At 40.7% G+C, this 19974-nt stretch overlaps 1 protein-coding gene and 1 long non-coding RNA gene across 5 annotated transcripts in view; both read right to left on the reverse strand.

Annotated features, from left to right (window-relative positions):
• Positions 1-357: 357 nt before the first annotated feature.
• Positions 358-7805, reverse strand: LOC140257541 (uncharacterized). Its single transcript, XR_011905049.1, has 3 exons — positions 7650-7805; positions 3388-3457; positions 358-579 (listed from the first exon to the last, which is right to left on the reverse strand). It is a non-coding gene; the product is annotated as an uncharacterized lncRNA (long non-coding RNA).
• A 9251-nt stretch (positions 7806-17056) lies between these two features.
• The window catches only part of TOX3 (TOX high mobility group box family member 3), a 71470-nt gene continuing 68552 nt past the window's right edge, over positions 17057-19974 (reverse strand). For 2 of the 4 annotated variants that reach the window (XM_072346500.1, XM_072346498.1), the window contains exons 7-8: positions 17945-18670; positions 17057-17644 (exon numbers count right to left, since the gene is read on the reverse strand). In XM_072346500.1, the coding sequence (XP_072202601.1) occupies positions 17612-17644; positions 17945-18670 (759 nt within the window). In that variant the 3' untranslated portion in view covers positions 17057-17611. Of the gene's footprint in view, positions 18671-19974 lie in introns of all 4 variants that reach the window. The other 2 variants (XM_072346502.1, XM_072346501.1) reach the window with 1 other exon arrangement.

The following is a 19974-nucleotide window of genomic DNA, read 5'->3' on the forward strand; positions in this document are numbered from 1 at the left end:
TTGCATATATATATAGCATGAGCTTTAAACTGATACTGGGAGACTGAAATTTTGCATTGTGCCACTGAGGAAACACCAGTGTATATGCTGCTGGTCTGCACAAAATTAAGAACAATAATGAGAGCGACTCATGTTTGATTAATAAGACTATTATTGCCCTGTGTTATCACTTCATGAGAATTTGCCAATGAGATTTTGCTGAATGAAGATTCCCTCATTCTCCCAAGCCCTACACAGGGGCTCAACAGCTGGCCTGCTGCAGTACAGCAAGCAGCCGATGCCAGGAGAGACCAAGCCTGATTTTCTCACACACTGCATCACACAATGTCATTCCACATCAGGGTCCTCTGAGTTACACCATGTCAGGCCAGCTTAGGGCTCCATGCAGCATAACAGAAGGCGACATGGTGTAATCCAAAGCAATAGGCTCTAAGGAGCCCGCCACCTCATTAAGGCTCTTGTAACACAGGGCTGGGTGTTGCCATGATTGATGCTCCCAGTCTGCTTCAGGCAGGGCTGGCATGGGGCTCGGCTCCACTCTCCAAAGCTGGATCTTCAGAATGCACCACAGTCACCTGCCTGGAAGTCATCATAGAATCACAGAATGGCTTGGGTTGCAAGGGACCTCAAAGATCATACAGTTGCATACCCCTGTCATGGGCAAGGTTGCCATCCACCAGATCAGGTCCAAAGCTCCATTAAACCTGGCCTTGAATACTTCCAGGGGCAGGGCACCCACAAACTCTCTGGGAAACTTGTGTTAGTGTCTCACCACCCTCTCAGCAAAAAACTTCTCCCTGACATCTAATCTGAATCTCCCTTTCCTCCTGCTTATTATCCCCTTCTAAATATTGGAAGGTCCCAGTGAGGTCTCCCCACAGCCTTCTCCAGACTGAACAAGACCAGGTCCTCCAGCCTATCTTTGTAGGAGAGCTGCTCCAGCCCTCTGATCATCTTCATGATCCTCTTCTGGGCTCTCTCCAAAAAGTCCATATCTTTCCTTAGTTAGGGGCCCCAGAACTGGATACAGTACTTCAGATGGGCAGAAGAACCCATGTGAGCACTGTGGGCAGATTCTGTATTTCAAAATAATATTAATATTAGTGTTTTTAAAAAAGCAATGATACAAATTAAAGCAACAAAATAATTTCCTTCTCTTTACTTTGAACTTCTACCTCTTGGCTTGAAAAGGGATGGCACTCTACCAGATGTGTAGTTTTAGGTTTAGCTCATCCCATTTATTTTCACTTGCACTGACAAAGCATAGCGATGGCCTAAATGTTTGCAGAAAGGAGCTGTTGATTTGAAAGTGGAAAGATGCTGGAGGCATCTGCCATTTGGAGAGCCCTGGGAGCACTCTGCAACTAGGAGGATAATCACAATGAATAGACAGAACAAGTCCACAGATTTGAGACAGAGCCAGTAAGGGCAACACTTCTCTTTTCTTAAAACAATTGCAGAAGGCCTTCTGACTTGTCTAAAAAGCAATAGAACTCAATTTTTTTCCTTACTTCCAGCTGTCACGATTTTCTACTGGACCATGAAGACAACAAAAGGGAAAGCTGGAAAAGTCTTGATCATAATTCTGCATTCCCTGGCACATTTCTCAGCCTTGGAATTATGCAACAGAGGAATCTGTCCTCGGGTGCCTGATTTTCTCTTGACATAAGTCATGGCTTGTAATGCTGCATTTTGTACCCCCAAGGAAACAAAAAGAGCCCTTCTCTGTAGGAGGCATTAGGTCTGACTTAAACTGTGAAGGGCTCCATGCAGGGAGTGGTGTGCTGCCCTGTAGGAAGTGATGAATGCCAGTGTTTATCCAGTAGGAATCTGGAACATTTTAAGTTTTCTTTTTCTTTTTTTTTTTTTTTTTTTTTTTCCCTTCACTATCTTTTCATCCAAGTGAAAAGCTTCAGGGGAAGAGCCACTGTGCAGTTTAAAAAGAGATTAGTGAGCAGATGTTCTTCTAACCCAAGCATCCACCATGAATTTTTGCTTATTATTAGACCTTGTTTACATCATGAGAATAATGAGGCTGTGACTGGAGTGTGCACGTGTGTGCTCTTCATCAGAGCCATCCTGATGCAGAGTTTAATGCAGAAAACCCAACACTGAAGGCACAGCCACAATGACATTAATAGTTGGTCATTGGGTCAAGATGTTCTACCTTCATAGTAAGCTCCTGGTGCACCAGTTGAGAGTCTCCAAAACTACTGGGTCATCTATGTCACCATAGTCACTGTCAAGTGCTACCATCATATGAGCCTCACTAAATACTACAGCCTTTATTTGACTAAACAGATTTTTATAGGCACTGGAAACAAAAATTCCCAATAGGAAGCAGCACATTTCATCTGATCACGGCTGAAGTCCAGCTGTCAGCCATTAGGACTCATTTCCAAGCTTATAGCACAAACCATTTTAGATTTACTGTTTGGCTTCTTTTCATTTTTCCTCGGGCTGATATTATTTCATATAACATCTGGGAAATGCATACACCTTGGTTTAACACTATGCTAAAGGCAGGTGGATCAGGTTATGTCACTAGTTAGTCAATCCCCAGCACAAAAGGCATAAGCAAAGAGATTCAGTGCTAATAAAATATTAAAACTAGGCCTCCCAAACACTCTACACCTATTGATCAGGTGAGGAAAACCACAGAAACGAGCAAAGCCCCAACCCTTGAGCCAGCTTCCAACAGGGCATTCCAGGCAATTGGAGCTCTTTGCTCTCATTCACACAAAGGTTACTAAGGCATCACTCTGGCAATGTGAAAATACCTCTAAGGGGATATAAATATTCAAACTTTAAGGTCCATTTATATAGCTGGAGGGGGGTAAAATGGCCTTAGGACAAACGAGAATTAAGATAATAGATTTTAAGGCCAGAAGGGATCACTGTGATTATCTAGTCTGACCATAGAGTTTTACTCAATAATTCATTTATCAAGTTGATGCCTTCTGGTAGCAGGAGTGCATCGCAGTACTAGGGGTATTTACTGCACAGCGAGCCAGACGAATGCTTCACAATAAATACATAGAGGGTGTCAGACACTGGGAAGTTCCTGTAGTGTTCAAGTCTCCTGTTGTAAGGGCTGGGTTCCTTATGCTTGGGCCGGGAGCCCACAGGTTCAAAGCTCAGCTTTAGCATTTTTGTTGGGGTATGGCCACAGAGAGAGCAGTAATGTCCGTCAATGAGGGAAACAGCTGCTAAGAAGAACTCTTTCTGTTCTTATCAAGGCTACTGACTTTACACATGTGTGGAAGTCACAGTCAGAAACCAGAGACCATCCTTCTATTAATTCCATGACACTTCATGGTCATGACTACAGCTCTGAGGGGGGTGTAACTGTTCCAGCCTGAAACACGAGAGGATATTGTCACTGACCTCAGGGCCCATGTCCCATCCTTCTGAAGATGCAAGCTCAGACTCTGTGCTGGATCAAACTCTAGATGACCTACATGCAAAAAATTGGGTTCAAAAGTAGAACCATGCAGAAAAACAGATGCTGAAAGTGAGTTGAGCAATCTTTTGTAATTAAATGTAATTAAAAAATTGCTTCATTCATTAACTATGGTAATTGACCAGAAAGCAATAGGACACCTGCTATTTTCATTATAACAGCTCTGAAATAATCTAGGGTGTAATCTTCATGTGGAACAGGTCATTTAGGTTTAACATGGATTCAGATTATTGTATTAAACAGCTCATAAATGTCCTCACCTTTTATTTCCAATGACTGCTTTCAACAGAGTTTGACCAAAGATGAATCCTTAGCCCAGGATATATAACAATGTTTCACCAGATTACTGAGAGTGTTCTCATCTGCTTTTGTATTTGTTTCATTGCTTCCAATTCCTCTAGGCCCTGTCCAGCATGAAATGTAATTTTTACAGTTCTCTCAAAGTTCAGTGGATATTTCCTTCTATTTTCTTTATTTATTATTTAAATGTGATACTACTCCATCGTATTTCCAGTGTTATGTATTTTCTACACTGCACCACTGTAGGGAAGCGTCTCCCCTGGGGAGTACTATCTGACAGATGGATGTACTGGAGGTGTAAAAGAAGACTTTTCTTTTTCAGTAAAGGGATTTATTTTTCTACCTTCCTTTCTTTCTTTATTAACATCATACACAACAAGAATTTATTGTGTAACTGTAGACATGTCACTACTGAGCCAATTCCACATTCCACTCAGACAGAGCTCTTACTTCAGTAATGTACTTACCAAGATTACAACTGTTGTGACAATTGGTTGCAAGCATCCAGAAAACTCAATTCTCTCAGTTTTAATTTAAGTAGTAGAAAGTAACAAGGAAAAGAAAGAAGACGAACTCATATCAAGTAACAATTTCGGTTTGTTTCTGTACTGTCAAAGCTGCCCCAAAGCTTCTAACTTGTGTCTAGACAATTTTAGCCAAACTTCATCTTGGCTGTGTTTTGTAAGGGCTCTGCTTATTTTCAGCTTCAGCTGTACAAGTTGTACAGCACACTGCATGATTTAACCAAGCAGATTTAGAGTTCAGTAGACAGTGTTCTTTGTTAGATTTTAGTCACATACCAAATTCAATAGACTCTCTGCTGCAGGCGTACGTCAAAATGCCAGGAAGGCATGAGACATTGTTGAATATGTTGGAGTTTATTGTTTAGAAAAAATTAAACTTGGTCTCTCATTCAATCTTTAATTAAATAGTCATACTCTACAGCTCCAGGGACAAAGGAAAAGAGAGAATAAAGAAAGTTGTTCTGTAAAACACAACAGAGATTTCTTTATATCTGTATAGAACAAGTCAGTATATGTCATCTTCTCTGAAAATAAATACAAGTATGTTGAGTAAGTGTGTTCCAAACAAAAAATTACCATCACTATCGTTAGCTATTACCTACATAAAATCATTAACGAAGAGACAGCTTCTCCTCACAAATGGAGCTGTGTTTGTTCCCTAATAAGAGCTGCCATCTTATCCTCAGCTTATGAGTTTTGGAAAACAAAGCTTAGATCTCTGTGCAAAGACTTTACACAAAAACTGAACAACCGTATGTGATTGTTAGCTAAAAACCAGGCCATTTCCATGCTACCTGACTGCATATTTGTCCTTAACTCTGAACAGAGAGCAGACTGGGCATCAGGCTTGCACTGCTTAACAGGGAAGAGCAGCCAGCAGCTTGCTGAGCTCCCAGCTTCAAGAAACCCTTTCAAAGGCCACAGTTAGTGGTCCAACTACAAACCCACCTGAATGGGTTCAGAGTGAGAACACTTGAGTGCTCTATGTGTGGGGAACCATAACACAGAAATGCAGGAGCCATTGATTTTGACAGCCCTGCCATGCTGCTGGCATTGTCTTCTCCAGGGCTGTTAGTAGGAAGCATTCATCAGATTTCTTCCTTAATTTTCGTACATCATTTCAACAAGGTTTTAATGTCATACCATCCATGGGATGTAGCTCTTACCACTCCATGCTATTGTTCATCCAAAGAATAAACCCTGCCTTCAATCTGTATTGAAAAAAAAGATGTTTTGGTTTCTCTCTGGCACTGTCTATGTGGTTGTCAAAATACCATCAAGTGAGAAGACAGACCTCCTTTACCCCAGTAATTGTTATGAGATGTGTGACACAACTCCCTTATTCCTGCTGGTGTAACAGGGATGGGAAACGGTACAAATTCTGACCTATTTAATTACAATGCTTAAATTGTAATCTTGTTTTGCTCCTTGCAGAGCTTATTCACAGTAACTTGCAGCAAATCAATCAGTAGCACATTAAACGGGGCTCCTTAATATTCATATACTTAATTATCTATTTAATGTGGATAGCAGAAGCAAGTTAATTATTCCCCTTCTTCACTTCAAATATTTTAAAATACAAAGTGAAATTTACAAGGTTATGACCAAATGAATTGTACACTGAATTTTGAAGGGCTCTAAAGCCATTCGAGTTGAGGTGATCAGCCAGCAGTCACACTCCTATGGGTGTGTATTTTTTTTAAATAAAATCAGAAATGAATTGCAATTTATTTACAGGTTTAAAAGAAAAAATAATAATAATAAAAAAAAGGAACAGGAGCCCAGCACTGTATGTAGACACCAAAGAAACTGGGATGGCAGGCAAAGGGGCTCCACAGACTAGCAGTGCAGGATCTGATCTTTGTTATAAGCAAATCAAAGCACGTCTTTAGCTGAGAGTACAGCAGCTATTTGGTGATTTTGTTCTTTCTTTTTAAGTAGAAGTTCACCTTTTTATCTAGTTGAACAGGCTTGAGGTAAATTCTGCCAGCTTCCATCTCCAAATGACAATGGCCAATAATCATCTACAATCCAGGTGCTGGGGATGTATGCAAGAACCTTTTAAAATGTAAAATAACAGGATTCTGTGACGAATAGAAGGGAAATAATTTTCAACCCAAAAGCAGTTGGAAAATTCATGATGTGTACTCATTAAAAGTGCCTTCAAGATATCACGACAGGCTTTTTCTATAAATGCAAGATGAATAAAAATGGTAAGTAGCAGCTATGATGTACAAAACACCTCAGCGAACACACTTGTTTTTGTTCTATGCTGCTGCTGGTGGGTTTTCTGTTGTGGTTTTTTGGTTTTTGTGTGTGTGTTGTTGTTGTTTTATTTAAGCAAATCTGTACTGCCTTTGAGAGCTGTGTATGTACTAAAAGTGGGGTGAGGAGTTGGGCAGATGTGAACCCCCTGACAATGCACACAGGTGCAGGAAGAGTCTGACAGCACTGTGTGCGCAGGGTAGGATCACTAGGAGGAAGGGACTGGGATCCACTGTGCAAAAGCCAGTATAGTCAGATTGGCTTTGTGACCAAGTGCCAAGGCAGAAAAAAAGTCATTCTTTTTGTAGCAAGGAGCTACCTAACTGCCTCAGAAAGTGACACACAGCATGAACAGAAAGTGAATCCATAGAATCATAGAATCATTAAGGTCAGAATAGATCAACAATATCTTGAAGTCCAACTCCAAACCATCACCACCATGACCACTAAACCATGTCTCTAAGTGCCACAATTACATGTTTCTTGAAAGTCTCCAGGGATGGTGATGCCACCAGCTCTTAGGGGAGTGTGTTCCAACTGTGCTCCAAGGGGAAATGTTAAGGCACCAGTTCTTTCATCACCAACCATTTCCCCATTTCATTTGAGTGCATCCCCATTCAGCATAGAGCTCCAAGCTAGGATCATTCTTTTACTGAATAAAAATATCAGACCTGCTCTATCAAGATGTTTTCCACCAGAGCCACTGAGAGCTTCACAATGGCTTTACCCTAGTGAGACACAGGAGTGTGATTTAAGGAACAACCACTGTCAACAGCATGTGAATATCTTGGATTTAATTAATTACCAAGAACAATAATTATCCTGCTCAGCTGTCCACAAAGTCACTTATTTATCCTGCTGCTCATTTTAACAAAATCCTCCTTAAAAAATTTGCCTTCTCTCTTCACTTTCATAGAGTAAAATCTCTACAGAATCAAAAACCTAAATAAGACATAAATCCTTTGGGAATTCTCATTATTTCTCTTTCCAAGTCCTGAAGGAAGATGTAACTGCTCATAATCTATCACAGGCTTCTCCACTGTTCCTAAATCTTAATTATTTTTCCTATTCAGGAACATACTTCAAGAGGATCTTACCTTTAAACACGTGCTTGAAAGTCATTGAAGCCAGGAAGACAAAGGCAGGGTCAGAATACTCCTCTGGGTGGCCACAAAAATCGTTTGCTTCTCCCCAGGCTGAAAAGGCATCAAGGCCACATGTGCCTGCAGGTGGGCAGGGTGGTAGAGATCCACCTGGAGCTGCTGCCTTTTTCTAGGCATATCCAATCAATTACACTCCAATCAATTACCCACTTTTTCCTACATTTCTTTGCTGCCTCTTCATTCTCAGTAGCATACAGAGGGCCTAGGACAGAGAAGTGCCACATCACAGCATCCATTACCCTCAAACAGGCTGTCCTTGACCCTCAGACATACCAATTTAAACAGCCAATGCTCTGCAACAGAGAAAAAAACATCAAATAACCCAAATTTTCAAGAGTGTAGGAGTACAGCTCTCTCCTGACATCCCTTCTCCTCCCACAGCTTCTAAACCTACAGAGAACACGTAGCTTTTTTGCACATGCACTAAACTGGTCCTTTCCAATAAAGTCATATTGGCTGGAGATCTGGATCTTCAGCTGAGAGACAAAAAATCATTACCTCCTGGTTCCTTCTGCTTACCCATGGATATATTGCTCACAGCTTTCAGTGCTCTGCAGTTTTGGGCTGAGCTCACAACCAGAGAAACCTCTAAATTAGTTCCAAATAAGGAGATGCTCTTGTCTCAGGGACCTCCTAGGCTAGGTTTGCAAGACACTTTATCATTGACACTGCCTTGTGGGACTATCTGAGAACAAGCACTGAAAAATGATAGTCTGGCCTCAAGTCCAGCTGCAAATGAGAGTGATGAACCAATGGGAATAACCAGAAACTAAAATCTACCCCCAAGAACATTGTCTGAATGGCTCCTGCATGCACGTTGCACCTTGCAGGGACTTCACAAGGCTGTTGTGTTCATTCTGAGTTGAATTTTATGAGCAACAAATACAATTCTGGTGGAGTTTTTGCTGCATATAAAGGCTCCTCCAGTCCATAATTTTGAGAGGAAATAAAAGATTTTTTTCTTCTTTTTCTTCTCTCTCTCTTTTTTTTTCTTTTCCTTTTTCCTGTTACTTCCAAAGAACCTGAAAGCTATTTCTTCTTTATATTGTTTCTTGGCTCATTCAGTTTTTACTTGCCTGTGTTCTCAATAAAGACACTACCACATGAAATGTGTCTGCCTTGCCAAACCATATGACACTGATGCACAGCGCTCTCGTACCTTTGCATTTCTTCTGCTACCAAATCCTAGCTGGAGATTTGTGCTAGTAAAATCATGCTTCCCCATACAAATGTTTACTTGAAGCATCTAGTCCACATTGGGCACAAACCGTTCTTTTTTAGGGTTTGATAACAGTGCAAAATATCCCCAGATAGTGCATGTAATCTACCCCAAGACATATAGATATGAATGTGTGCTCTCCCCATGTCATGCCCTGGCCAGCAATGAAGGCCTTTTACAGGCCATGTGCCACATGGGGAAGGTGACCCTCCTCACTGCCAGCTATCTGCCACTGCAGCCCATGTTTTTGTCACCCCCTTGGGCCCCTAGGAATATCTCTGGAGAGCTGGGAGCTAGCACTGAGATAAATCAGACAAGACCAATGTCACACCAGCAGGGTAGAAAGGACTCATAATTCACCTTTTCTATTGTTGCAGACACATTCAGTTGGAAATACTCCATGTATTTTGCACGTTTTACAAGTAGGGCACCTCCTATAGTTACCAAGGATAAATGCACTGTAGTCCTATAAAATAAAATATAATATAGTGCTCACATTTTCCAATTACATGACAGCAATTGTGAATAATTAAGAAAAATCTCAGGCTTTTTGTGGCTAATTCTAACACTGAGTTTTTGTGCACTATATAAACACCATCTGCAGAAAATACAAAGCACAGCTACTATGTGCACACATACATATACAGAACTGCAAGCATCCAGTTTAAGTTACAGGCTACATCTTCCTCCAAACTCTTTTAGCTCAACCTGACCCTTCTGTATTGGCAGACGTGCTTTGCTGCACCCATCTCAGCCCCCAGCTTACCCACAACCCTATGCATGCATCCCATGTCCCTGACCCCCCCCCCCCCCCCCAAAACCTGATCCTATTGGCTCTGCCCCCTGTTGGGATCTTACACCCCAGGTCAGGACTGAGCAGAGGTTTCCAAAGTCTCACAATGAAAAGCTTTTGAGGTGATCCAGCAGAAGGCTGCTGGCAGTGAATACCAAAGCAGGGGCTTTTCCCTCTGCAGAGGCCCCTTCTTAAGTATAAAGTACAAACAATGAAAATGAAAAGCAATAAAAAAGAGAGATCTGGGCTTTGAATGCTTCTTAGGGTCAAGCACTAAAACCTCTTTTGACAGCTACACAACCCACACTTGTTCTCCTCAAGAGAATTTGACCTCGAGTAAGGCATTGAACAAAGTGCATATTTTGTCTACAATGGACGAATGCGTTGCTCTAAAGCAACAAACAAACCTCAGATAAAACACACACATAACACAGAAAAAAAATATACAGACCTTCCCAGCAATTAAATCCTACTATAATTTATGCAATTTTAAAAAAATTATCTCTGGTTTCACTGACTTTGTGTAGTATGACAGAAGGTTAATCAAACTAAAGTGTTACATTTCTCCTCTGTTATTGATTAACCAAAGTCAAATAACATTATCATTTTGCTTAATGCATTTAAATCATGACTGTTTCCCCAGATGCTCAGCACAGCCACGCTGCAGATTTAAGGGAAGCTGTTTGCATGCTGGAGCTCTGAGCCTGGACAGAAACACTTTGCTGTGATAGCAACACATACCCAACAGTTTTCATTTTCTCAATTCAGGAGGAAAATTGCAGTCCCTCCCTCTCCTTAGAATTAGCTCTTTTTGTACAGGACTCATTCCATCATCACTGGAGGAAATGATAAGCCTGCTTCCAATGGCTGCATGGCTGTGCTCGTCTTCAGCTCAGCTGTGACCCAACGTCCCCTCAAATCACTGGGATTATTCTTCTGACTACACGACCTCTTATTCATCCCTCTGTATGCTACAAAGCTGGTTTAAATTTTTAGGAGGCCCAGTGCTCAATGGAGTTTCTTGTACAGAGAATTTGGCCTAATGGCAGAGGAGTCCTGCCCAGCTGAAGTGACTGTGGCCAAGAGTGATGGGGCCGAGGAGATGCAGCAGTACGATGCAGGCTGATCTCACCTCTCTCACAATCATCACAGCAGTCTTGGTTGGATTTTTAACACTTGAAGGAGGTGAGCAGAGAAGAGCCCATGCTGATGGCGTGGCACCAGCGCTGCTCTGGGCACCTGACCCTATCAGCAGGCACAGCTGGATGGGAACCGATCCTCTGAGTTTTGCTGATCAGAAGCTTTGAAGATGGAAAGACATTATCAGAACCAATTCAGTGTGGGTTTGAAGCCAAGGACAGCTCCAGCAGACTTCAACAGAACTGAACATGAAAACACTATGTTTTCATTACTATTTTAGTTCAAAGGTGTTTAATTTCTCCAAGCCTGCTAGAAAGTTTTGGCTATTTTCCTGAAGGGAATAAAGATTCTATTTGCATTAGGATAAAACAAAACAAAACAAAGCAAAACAAATCCCAGCTGGTGATTCCTTCTAGAAATAGCAAGTTTATACTCAGAATGATACATATTCCACCAGGGTCCTACAGTCCACCTCAATACACTATCTGTGGTAAATGGCCAAAACACTTTTAGATTTATCTGATGCGAGGTTGTAAGGGATAAAGTCTATTTAGAAAAGGATGATATTTATTATTAGCATCATCTATATTCTGTCAGTGCCACAGCATGGAAAGCAGTCACCAAACCTGACAGCCCTCGCTACCAAGCACCTGGAATATTAGTCCCAAAATCCATACCTCATTTTCACACACATACATTATCCATATAAAATTAAGCACACACATCTGGACATCTCTTAATTTATACACCTATCACATGTTTGGACTGCCTATTTTTTATTCCTTTTCCCATGACTGTGAGGAATAGGAGGGAGGAGAAGGGCTGAAGAAGAGGAGAAGCCCCTCAGGATGTGCTGTCCATGGCTGGCGAGAGGTGGGAGCAGAGACAGGAGCAGGTGTGGGCAGCAAGAGCAGAGGGATGAGGAAGGGCTAACAGAGGAGAGTGCTCTGAGAATGTTTGAGAATACCCCACAGTAGTGAAACTGAGTCTGGAACACATTCATGATCTGCTCGTTATAGTCAATTTACACGTATATGCACACATTCGTTCAGTGGTGCAGCACAGAATCCCCCGATGAACAGCTGGCAAGGCAGTATTTTCAGAAGTAACCTTTGATTTTCAGACATTGAATATTCAGGAGGAGCAAAAAGAAATTAAGCAATGAAACAACTACTTATCAATTTTTAAACATCCATACCGTGTGGTCGAGTCTCATAATTCATAGAAGAGCAATTCCAGAATTAAACATCTATAAGCAGCAGCAAGAGAAGTACAACGCAAGGGATTTATTATTTCTTTACTTAGTATTAATGCAGTGTGTATGTTTGTCATCAGTACACTGTAGGACCTCGCATTAAAAATGAAGCAGTCTCAAGTAACGATAGCCTTTAGGTCTCACAAATATTGCCAGTAAATTTAATGATACTCTGTTTGTCTGCATTTAATTCTGTTTTGTAAATGCAAACATTTAGTCAAGGTATCCACTTAAAAACTGCGACTGCTGATCCAGGTGTAGATTTTTAGACCTGTGCACAGTAAAAACACCTCTGAATGACTGAGTATGCAAATTCCCAATCAGGTGGTTAATTCCTTACACATCCATAATGATGTACAGTTGCTGAACCAGCAGAAAGGTTAGATACCTGTACTCCAAAATCATCCCTGTAACTTGTTCCAAGTAGAATTTAATAAAACAAAATGTGAAAAAAGGTAAGCCCAGCTATTTACTTTTAAGTTCAAATTATTGCTACTTGGAATTGTTTGGAAAACAAATGCTATATTTTTGCAGTTAGACTCCTGATCTATGAAAGCACTTGAGCAACTGTACAACCGTAAGCATCTGAGCAGTCACTTTAATGAAATTACTACCTATATACTTGAATTATCCACTCATTTTAAGTGATTTGCTGGATCAAAGCCTTTCTTTTTCAATTAGAGTAGCAGAGTTAAATTAATGTAACGACTTCGCTTCGGGAAAAAATAACAGACCAAAGATATACGTATCAGAGCAGATATTAGAGAAGGGAAAGAAAATACAAGGTAGGAACTGCCCATCTAAGTACCACACTACATCAAATACTCTTTCCAGTTCAACTTTTTTTTTTTTTTTTTTTTTTTTAATTTCTTTTTTACCTAAAAGATTAAAGTGCATTTCATTTCAAACCTCATAACAAAACTCTGCACTACTTCAGCTTGTGTAGGAGTGGAAGATGTTAACGCTGAGAGAACTTGGACAAAAATGAGATTTCAAATACCACTTCTACTTTTTAGCAGAGGTAAACAGTACATTCTGAATCTCCAGTGTAGCCTATTGAGGTGTCAGAACAGCTCATTCAAAGACACACATTCTCTTCTGAAAGATTTTAGTATTATAATCAAAAATACTCTCCCCCTCAGATGCACCTGAGAAGCATTAGCTTCTCGGTGACTTTAAGAACCAAATCCTTTAATACAAACCTAGCTTTTCCCACAGGCACTTGAAAATATTTAGCATTTTTTCAGCTGAATGCAATTTTCATAATAAAGTAACTCACTTGGCTACCTGACACTGCAGACAAAGGCAGCGCGCGAGCGGCTCCTGCCAACGTGGGCAGAGGTCGGCCTGAAACACCCAGTGGCTGTGACAGTTGCAGAGAGTTATTTGTACAAGCACATATGTATTTTATTCCCTAGCATTCAGCTACAGCTCTCACACACTGGATGCCTCTCAGACAGCCTTCATGGAGGATAAAACACACCCTAAATTTCTGCAGCATTTAAGCTCCACTTTGATGGCCGATTTTGGGCACTGAAGAAGCCCTTTGCTGCTCCAAAACCTCATTTTAATGTCTGTGTTTTAAGGGCTGGTAATCAGAATTTGCTTAATCTAATATCCCTCCTGCTCTGGAGTAGATTCCTGCACACACGCTCAGCCCTTTCAGAGCTGCACTGACTCATCTCTAAAAAGGCTGCTACCAACTTCTTAGGGAACTGCTCACTTAAATTTCATTGGCAAACCTCTGAGAAAAGGATGGAAATTAGGTGTTTTGTTTGTTGTTTGCTTTTCTGTGCCAAAATACCCAGTTTGCTCTATCAAATCAGAAATGTTTGTATTTCACTCTATTTCACTCTATTTCTGGCAGTTTTAAGGGCATTGCTTTAGAACTCCGGTCCATTTTGTTAAATCAAGCTGCACGATGATCCCGCTTTACTTCCATCCACTTAGCCTACTAATGCAGGCTAATACTGCATGTTCTGTGGCAGCAAAACCTAAAGCGTACCAAGAGACTACAGTGATAGATTACATGTACATGCTGTGTCATATCCAATTAACTCAAATTGACTGTGTACTGCATTATGCTGTTAGTGCATGGAAGATCAATAAATATGGAGAAAATCCAACAAGGCTCTCTCCATTCCCATCCAATTCTAGTAGGTCTGAGACAGATCATGCTCCTATGATGTGTGTGCTGCTGCTGAAGAGGGCAGGTGGTGCATAGACACCATTCAAACTTGGCCTATTCAATCTAAACTCCTCTAACTCTCCATTCATGCATAGCAAAACACCATCTGGTCCTATTTTGCCTCCAGCAATCACAGCTGACCAAAAACGATAATAACAGCTGTTGCAAAACAAAAGCCAAACAAAGGGGGGAGGGAAAGGTTAGAATGAAGTCCAGTGCTAAAAAATACTCCATGAAGTGAGAAATGGAAAAGGAGCCATTCAAATGTCCAATCCTCATTGAAAAGAGACAGTGCAAGACTACTGGTTAAACTCGAGATATTTAATCCATCTGTCCCACAAACCACAATGGTCAGGTGATAATATAAAATTGAGATTATGTTGCATAGAGGTATTTAAAGCCTTTGTTCCTCAAGTTAGAAACCAATGACCCTGTGTCAGCTAAAAATTAAACCTCCTTATGTTCTTTCATCATGTGTCAACCTGGGTTAATGTGAAAGTAGAATGTGGTTAACTGGGGTGATAAAGCATCTGAAACCTTGGGAAAAGAAGGGAGCAGTTAAGTACTTGTAAACAATACGAAGAAAACAGTCTTTAAAACATGTATGACACTGAAATCATGGATACGGCATTTTTTCCTGTATACATTTCATAGTAAGTGATTTAAGTTAACAGTTTTATTTGCGACCTATGATAGCAAAGTTATTCACTTAGACGTAGAGAATACGAACTCCAACTTGCACAGTTTGAAACACAAGATGTTCTGCAATATGCTATTGCGGGTAATGGGAAATATAATTCTGTAGCAAGAAGGGGGATGCTCCAGTTTTCCATGATTGAAATTCTGATATTTAAACTGTTCAGTCCTGCTTGATGATTATTTTTTTTTTTTAGCTGTGGCAATTAAAACTTCTTTTTTTTGTGTGTTTTTGTTTCGTTTTGTTTTTTCCTGGAATTGACCATCAGCAGTTCAGCAGCTCTTAATCAAATGTGATAAAACCCAGAATTTATGAAATCATTTAATGAGTATAATAACACCTGCTTCTTACCACAAATAGTTGAAAACAGACTTCAGTTGTAATTAACTCTTATCACTAGTGACATTTTTCCCAACGATACTTCATAGGTCTTCAAAATGACAATTACAGAACTAATACACAATTACTGTCACATGCAGTTTAGCAATTATTTCTGAAGACAGTTGTCTAAAGGTTTCAAAAGACTATAAAATGGTCCTCTTTGTTATGTAACATTGGTTAAAACTGACACAAAACCATCTTTCACAACCAGCCTCTGCTGTGCCATTTCCAATGCACACAGGCTTCCTTGTGCCTGAAATAAGCCCCCTCTCTCCCAGACACGATTAGATATCATATGAAGGCTATTACGAGCATGGGTAGCCGTCAAATAACACCTATTACAAAAAGCCTCAATTTATACATGATTTTTTCTGCTCCAAGAAATCTATAAATTTCTAATTGGAATCTCTTGCTGTTCAATATTTGTAGATAATAAGCAGAGTACCTGAGGACTGTGAAATATTGAAAGCTAAATTCATTATTAATAAACTCGCACAGCACAGTACCTTTTCCCTCAAGTCTGGCTGCAACTTTTGGGGGATCTATATTCCATTATTTTGGTTGGGGTCTGGTCGGTAGCCATGGACACGGCCTGAAACAGGATTAGGATTCTGCTCGGGTTTGACACTTGCTGTTTTTAATTTTCATTTTATCATAAGCAGTTTAAGATTGTTGCCAGTGGTAATTTGCAATTTTTATCAAGACCTCTTCATTATAGCTCCTGACAGGACAGATGCTGTAATTAATCATGCAAGACAACTGGGGATAGTGGTCAGGCTGCACCCAGCACACAGCAATAGCAGGCAGGGATGGGAAAGAAGAAAGGAAGGGTTTTTCTCCTCCACCAAGAGTAGAAATGTAGAAAGAGCACTAATATCTTGCCAACACATCGGATGTAAACGTCTCCAAATATTTCCAGTCAAACAGCTCCCTCTCCACCCACTTCTCCCTGCCTGCATCATTCAGCCCCAGCCAGAGCCTGGGACAAGCCAGGGGCTCACAGTCTCACAGTCCTGGAGCAGCGGTTGGGCTTACAGCAAAAAAACAAGGACATGAGGAAAATCCCAATCTGTGCTTATTTTCATCCCTTAGTGGTTGAGACAGGTTCCTTACCCCATTCCCACCGACAGACGCAACACGGGGTGGGATGAAAGCTCTGTGCCATCATCGCTCCAACACTTGCTCTCACACCTCAAAGCCATGGTCTGCTCTGTGGAGCTGCATGCCGCTCTCCAGCCACGTACTTACGGACACCAGATCTGACTGCACAGACCAGTACCTATTTACACAGCATGGCTGACAGAATCAAATACAGAGAGTGAAATAAAGTGCCAGAGAAAGTGGCTCCGCAAGGAAACATTTCTGTTGTGTTTTTTTTCCTATCAATGACTTGTGGCCCATTGGTATTACTGAAATGTGTTTATTCTATAGCAAGATAAAAGCATTTATTTTAGATAAGCAAAATACAAACAACTTAATTGCTGCTATCGTAACTCATAAAAAAGTATAAAACAGCATAAAAACACAATAAGCAATGTAGCAATTAATAATTCATGTTACCAGTGTTTACATTAAAGCCTCATTTATGAAAACTTTACAACACATGATATGAAAACTTACAACTTTTAAAGAAAATATTTACATTGATTATTCAGTCGTGGAGTTTCCTTTAAATATTCTACTGCTTTTACAGCGTATTAAAAACTCTTGCATTTTTCATCTTAGCTTTTTGTAATAACAGCCTCAGTTAAGTGCATTTCCCTTTTAAAAATACAGTGTATTAAATCTGAAACTCATCACTTCCACACAGAATATAATATTCACATTTGTTCTGTAATTGGAATTAACGTAATAGGGTAACTGTCAATATATATTTTGTTACAAACTATGGTAGGTTTCTTAGGAGAAATGGAGTGAAAGGATGGATCAAACACTGAAGTTCAGTTATTCGCATTTGCTTTTCTGAAGATATTCAGGACAGAAATTTAAGAGCTTTGGCAAAAATCTGTGACTTACTCTATTTTATTTCATGACAAAAAATGCCATCGGCGAACTCATGTCATACAAGTATGACTGTATGAAATCCAATCATCATTTTACAGGTAGTTACAACTGTGCTTTAAGGGCTTCATGAGTTCATACTGCCTTGAAGTGCATTATTCACTTCTAGAGAAATCTGTAACTCTGAAAGGCCATGTTGCAGTCATAAGGTCCAGGTATTTATTAGGCCATTTGATTCACATATTGTAGGTAAAGCTTAAATAAATTAAAAAGGCATCACATGAATGAGAGCACAGCTTTTTTTTTCTTTTTTTTTTTTTTCTTTTTCTTTTTTAAACAAAATGATTTATAGTCAGCTAAAAGATGATACACAGCTACATTGTAGTTCTTTATTGCCTATCTAATAGACACTTTAGAGGATCATTTGATCTGTTATGCATCCCTGCATAACTACCATCAACAATTTACAGTTTTCAGCCAAATATGGTTTACCCCTACCCCCTTCATCAATGCAAAGCGATGCTGTGAGATCATTTATCTTCAGAAAATACTGACCTGTGATAATACTTGAGTCTGTGTCTGAGATTGTATTTGTGACTGGTGCTGCTGAGGTGCTGGCTGAGGGCTCCCAATGGCAGGGATGGGAGAAGTGATCTGAGAGGCTACTGGCGAGTGCTGCTGAGGAGAAGGCTGTGACTGGTGTTGCATATGCTGCATCTGCTGCTGCTGCATCTGCTGAAGCTGTATGTGCTGAAGCTGCTGTTGCATTTGCTGTTGATTAATTTGCTGCTGAAGATGCTGCTGCTGCTGCTGCAAATGTTGTTGCATGTGGTGCTGAAAATGCTGTTGTTGCATTTGTTGTTGTATCTGCTGATGCATTTGATGCTGATGTAGCTGCTGTTGTTGCATCTGCTGCATCTGTTGCTGCTGGAGCTGCTGTATCTGGTGCTGCTGGCTTTGCATGGAGGGACTTACTTGAGACGAAGATGCCGTTGCCACCATGTTTGTTCCCATAGAGCTTATCAATGGAGCCGCAATGTTTGTTGGCATGTTTGATGCAATGGTAACAGAAGCTACAATCTGATTCATTGGCAGTCTCATGGTCAGAGGTTTGGGAGCAATTGCTCTGGGAAGGGACTGTTGAAGAGTTTGAGGAGATGCCGATACTGTGGCATGTTGAGAGAGAGAAGTATTCAGAATAAGGGAGGAAGACAAATTTGTGGATGCCAGTGTTTGCTGCACAGAACGAATTGTCTGGGCCTCAGCAGACTCTGCAGCAGCCTTTGTGAGGAAAAGAAATTCAAGAACAGGTATTGGTAAAAGTAGACATAATCCTATGTTGAGCTTAAAAAATCATCAAATCTGTTACTTCCCCCTCACATCTCATGAGCTGCTCAGTGGAAAGCCTGCCCTAGAGAATTGGTCCAGTTATTATAATGGTCTATTTAGGAAACGCAGTTCACAATCTCATTTGAGTTGCCTATTTTCTTTATCCAGTACAAACTTTTACTGTCTCGGTTCTTATTTATCCTCTCTCTGTACCTAAATCTATCTGCCTGATATACATTTAGAAAGGTTATGGACCTTGGCTCAGTTTGACCTGATCAATTGAAGTTACTTTGTGTTCTTAATAAAGAAAGCTTCGTTACTGTTTATATGGAAAGAAAAGTCACAGCTACTCAGAGAGACTGCTTTATCTTCTGTTTTCCACGGGGAAACATCAATCAGCAGTCTGAAAAAGGTCACTGGTCCATTACATTACACCTTTGGCTGTCTCTGTACAAGGTACCTCCAGCTCTCACTTAGATTCCAGTTCTTGGACAACAAGCTAACTTGTGCCCTGGTTCAACATCAGAAACACCACTTGTTCTGAGAATCATATCCTACTACATAGTTCTGATGGCATAAAAGTATTATACAAGTAGCGGAGGGCCACAAAGATGGTGAAGGGCCTGGACCATCTCCCCTACGAGGAGAGACTTAGGGAACTGGGTCTGTTTAGCCTTGAGAAAAGAAGGCTGAGAGGGGACTTGATCCAGGTTTATAAATACCTGAGGTGTGGGAGCTATAGTGGCGAGGCTGGTCTCTTTTCAGTAGTGCGTGGGGACAGGACTAGGGGCAATGGGCTGAAACTCCAGCATAGGAAGTTCCGCACGAATGTGCGCAAGAACTTCTTTACAGTGAGGGTGACGGAGCACTGGAACAGGCTGCCCAGGGAGGTGGTGGAGTCTCCTTCTCTGGAGATATTCAAGACTCGCCTGGACGCCTACCTGTGCGACGTGGTGTAGGGAGCCTGCTTTGGCAGGGGGGTTGGACTCGATGATCTCTAGAGGTCCCTTCCAACCCCTATAATTCTGTGATTCTGTGATTCTGTGAAGTACCACAACTTATCAAACCACTTTTTAAATGAGCTCATCATAGTTCTTCACTTGTAGGGCATCATCTTGCATAGTTTTACACATCTGCATTGTATAAGACATGTCATATAGTTGCCTAGAATTCTGTTGAGGTGATGGAGAGAATCCAGTACAATAAATTGACATGTTTTAGACATTCACCTTAGAATGCATCAAATCTTGCCTCAG

Source organism: Excalfactoria chinensis, chromosome 11, assembly GCF_039878825.1.
Source record: "Excalfactoria chinensis isolate bCotChi1 chromosome 11, bCotChi1.hap2, whole genome shotgun sequence".
Taxonomy (NCBI): Eukaryota; Metazoa; Chordata; class Aves; order Galliformes; family Phasianidae; genus Excalfactoria; species Excalfactoria chinensis.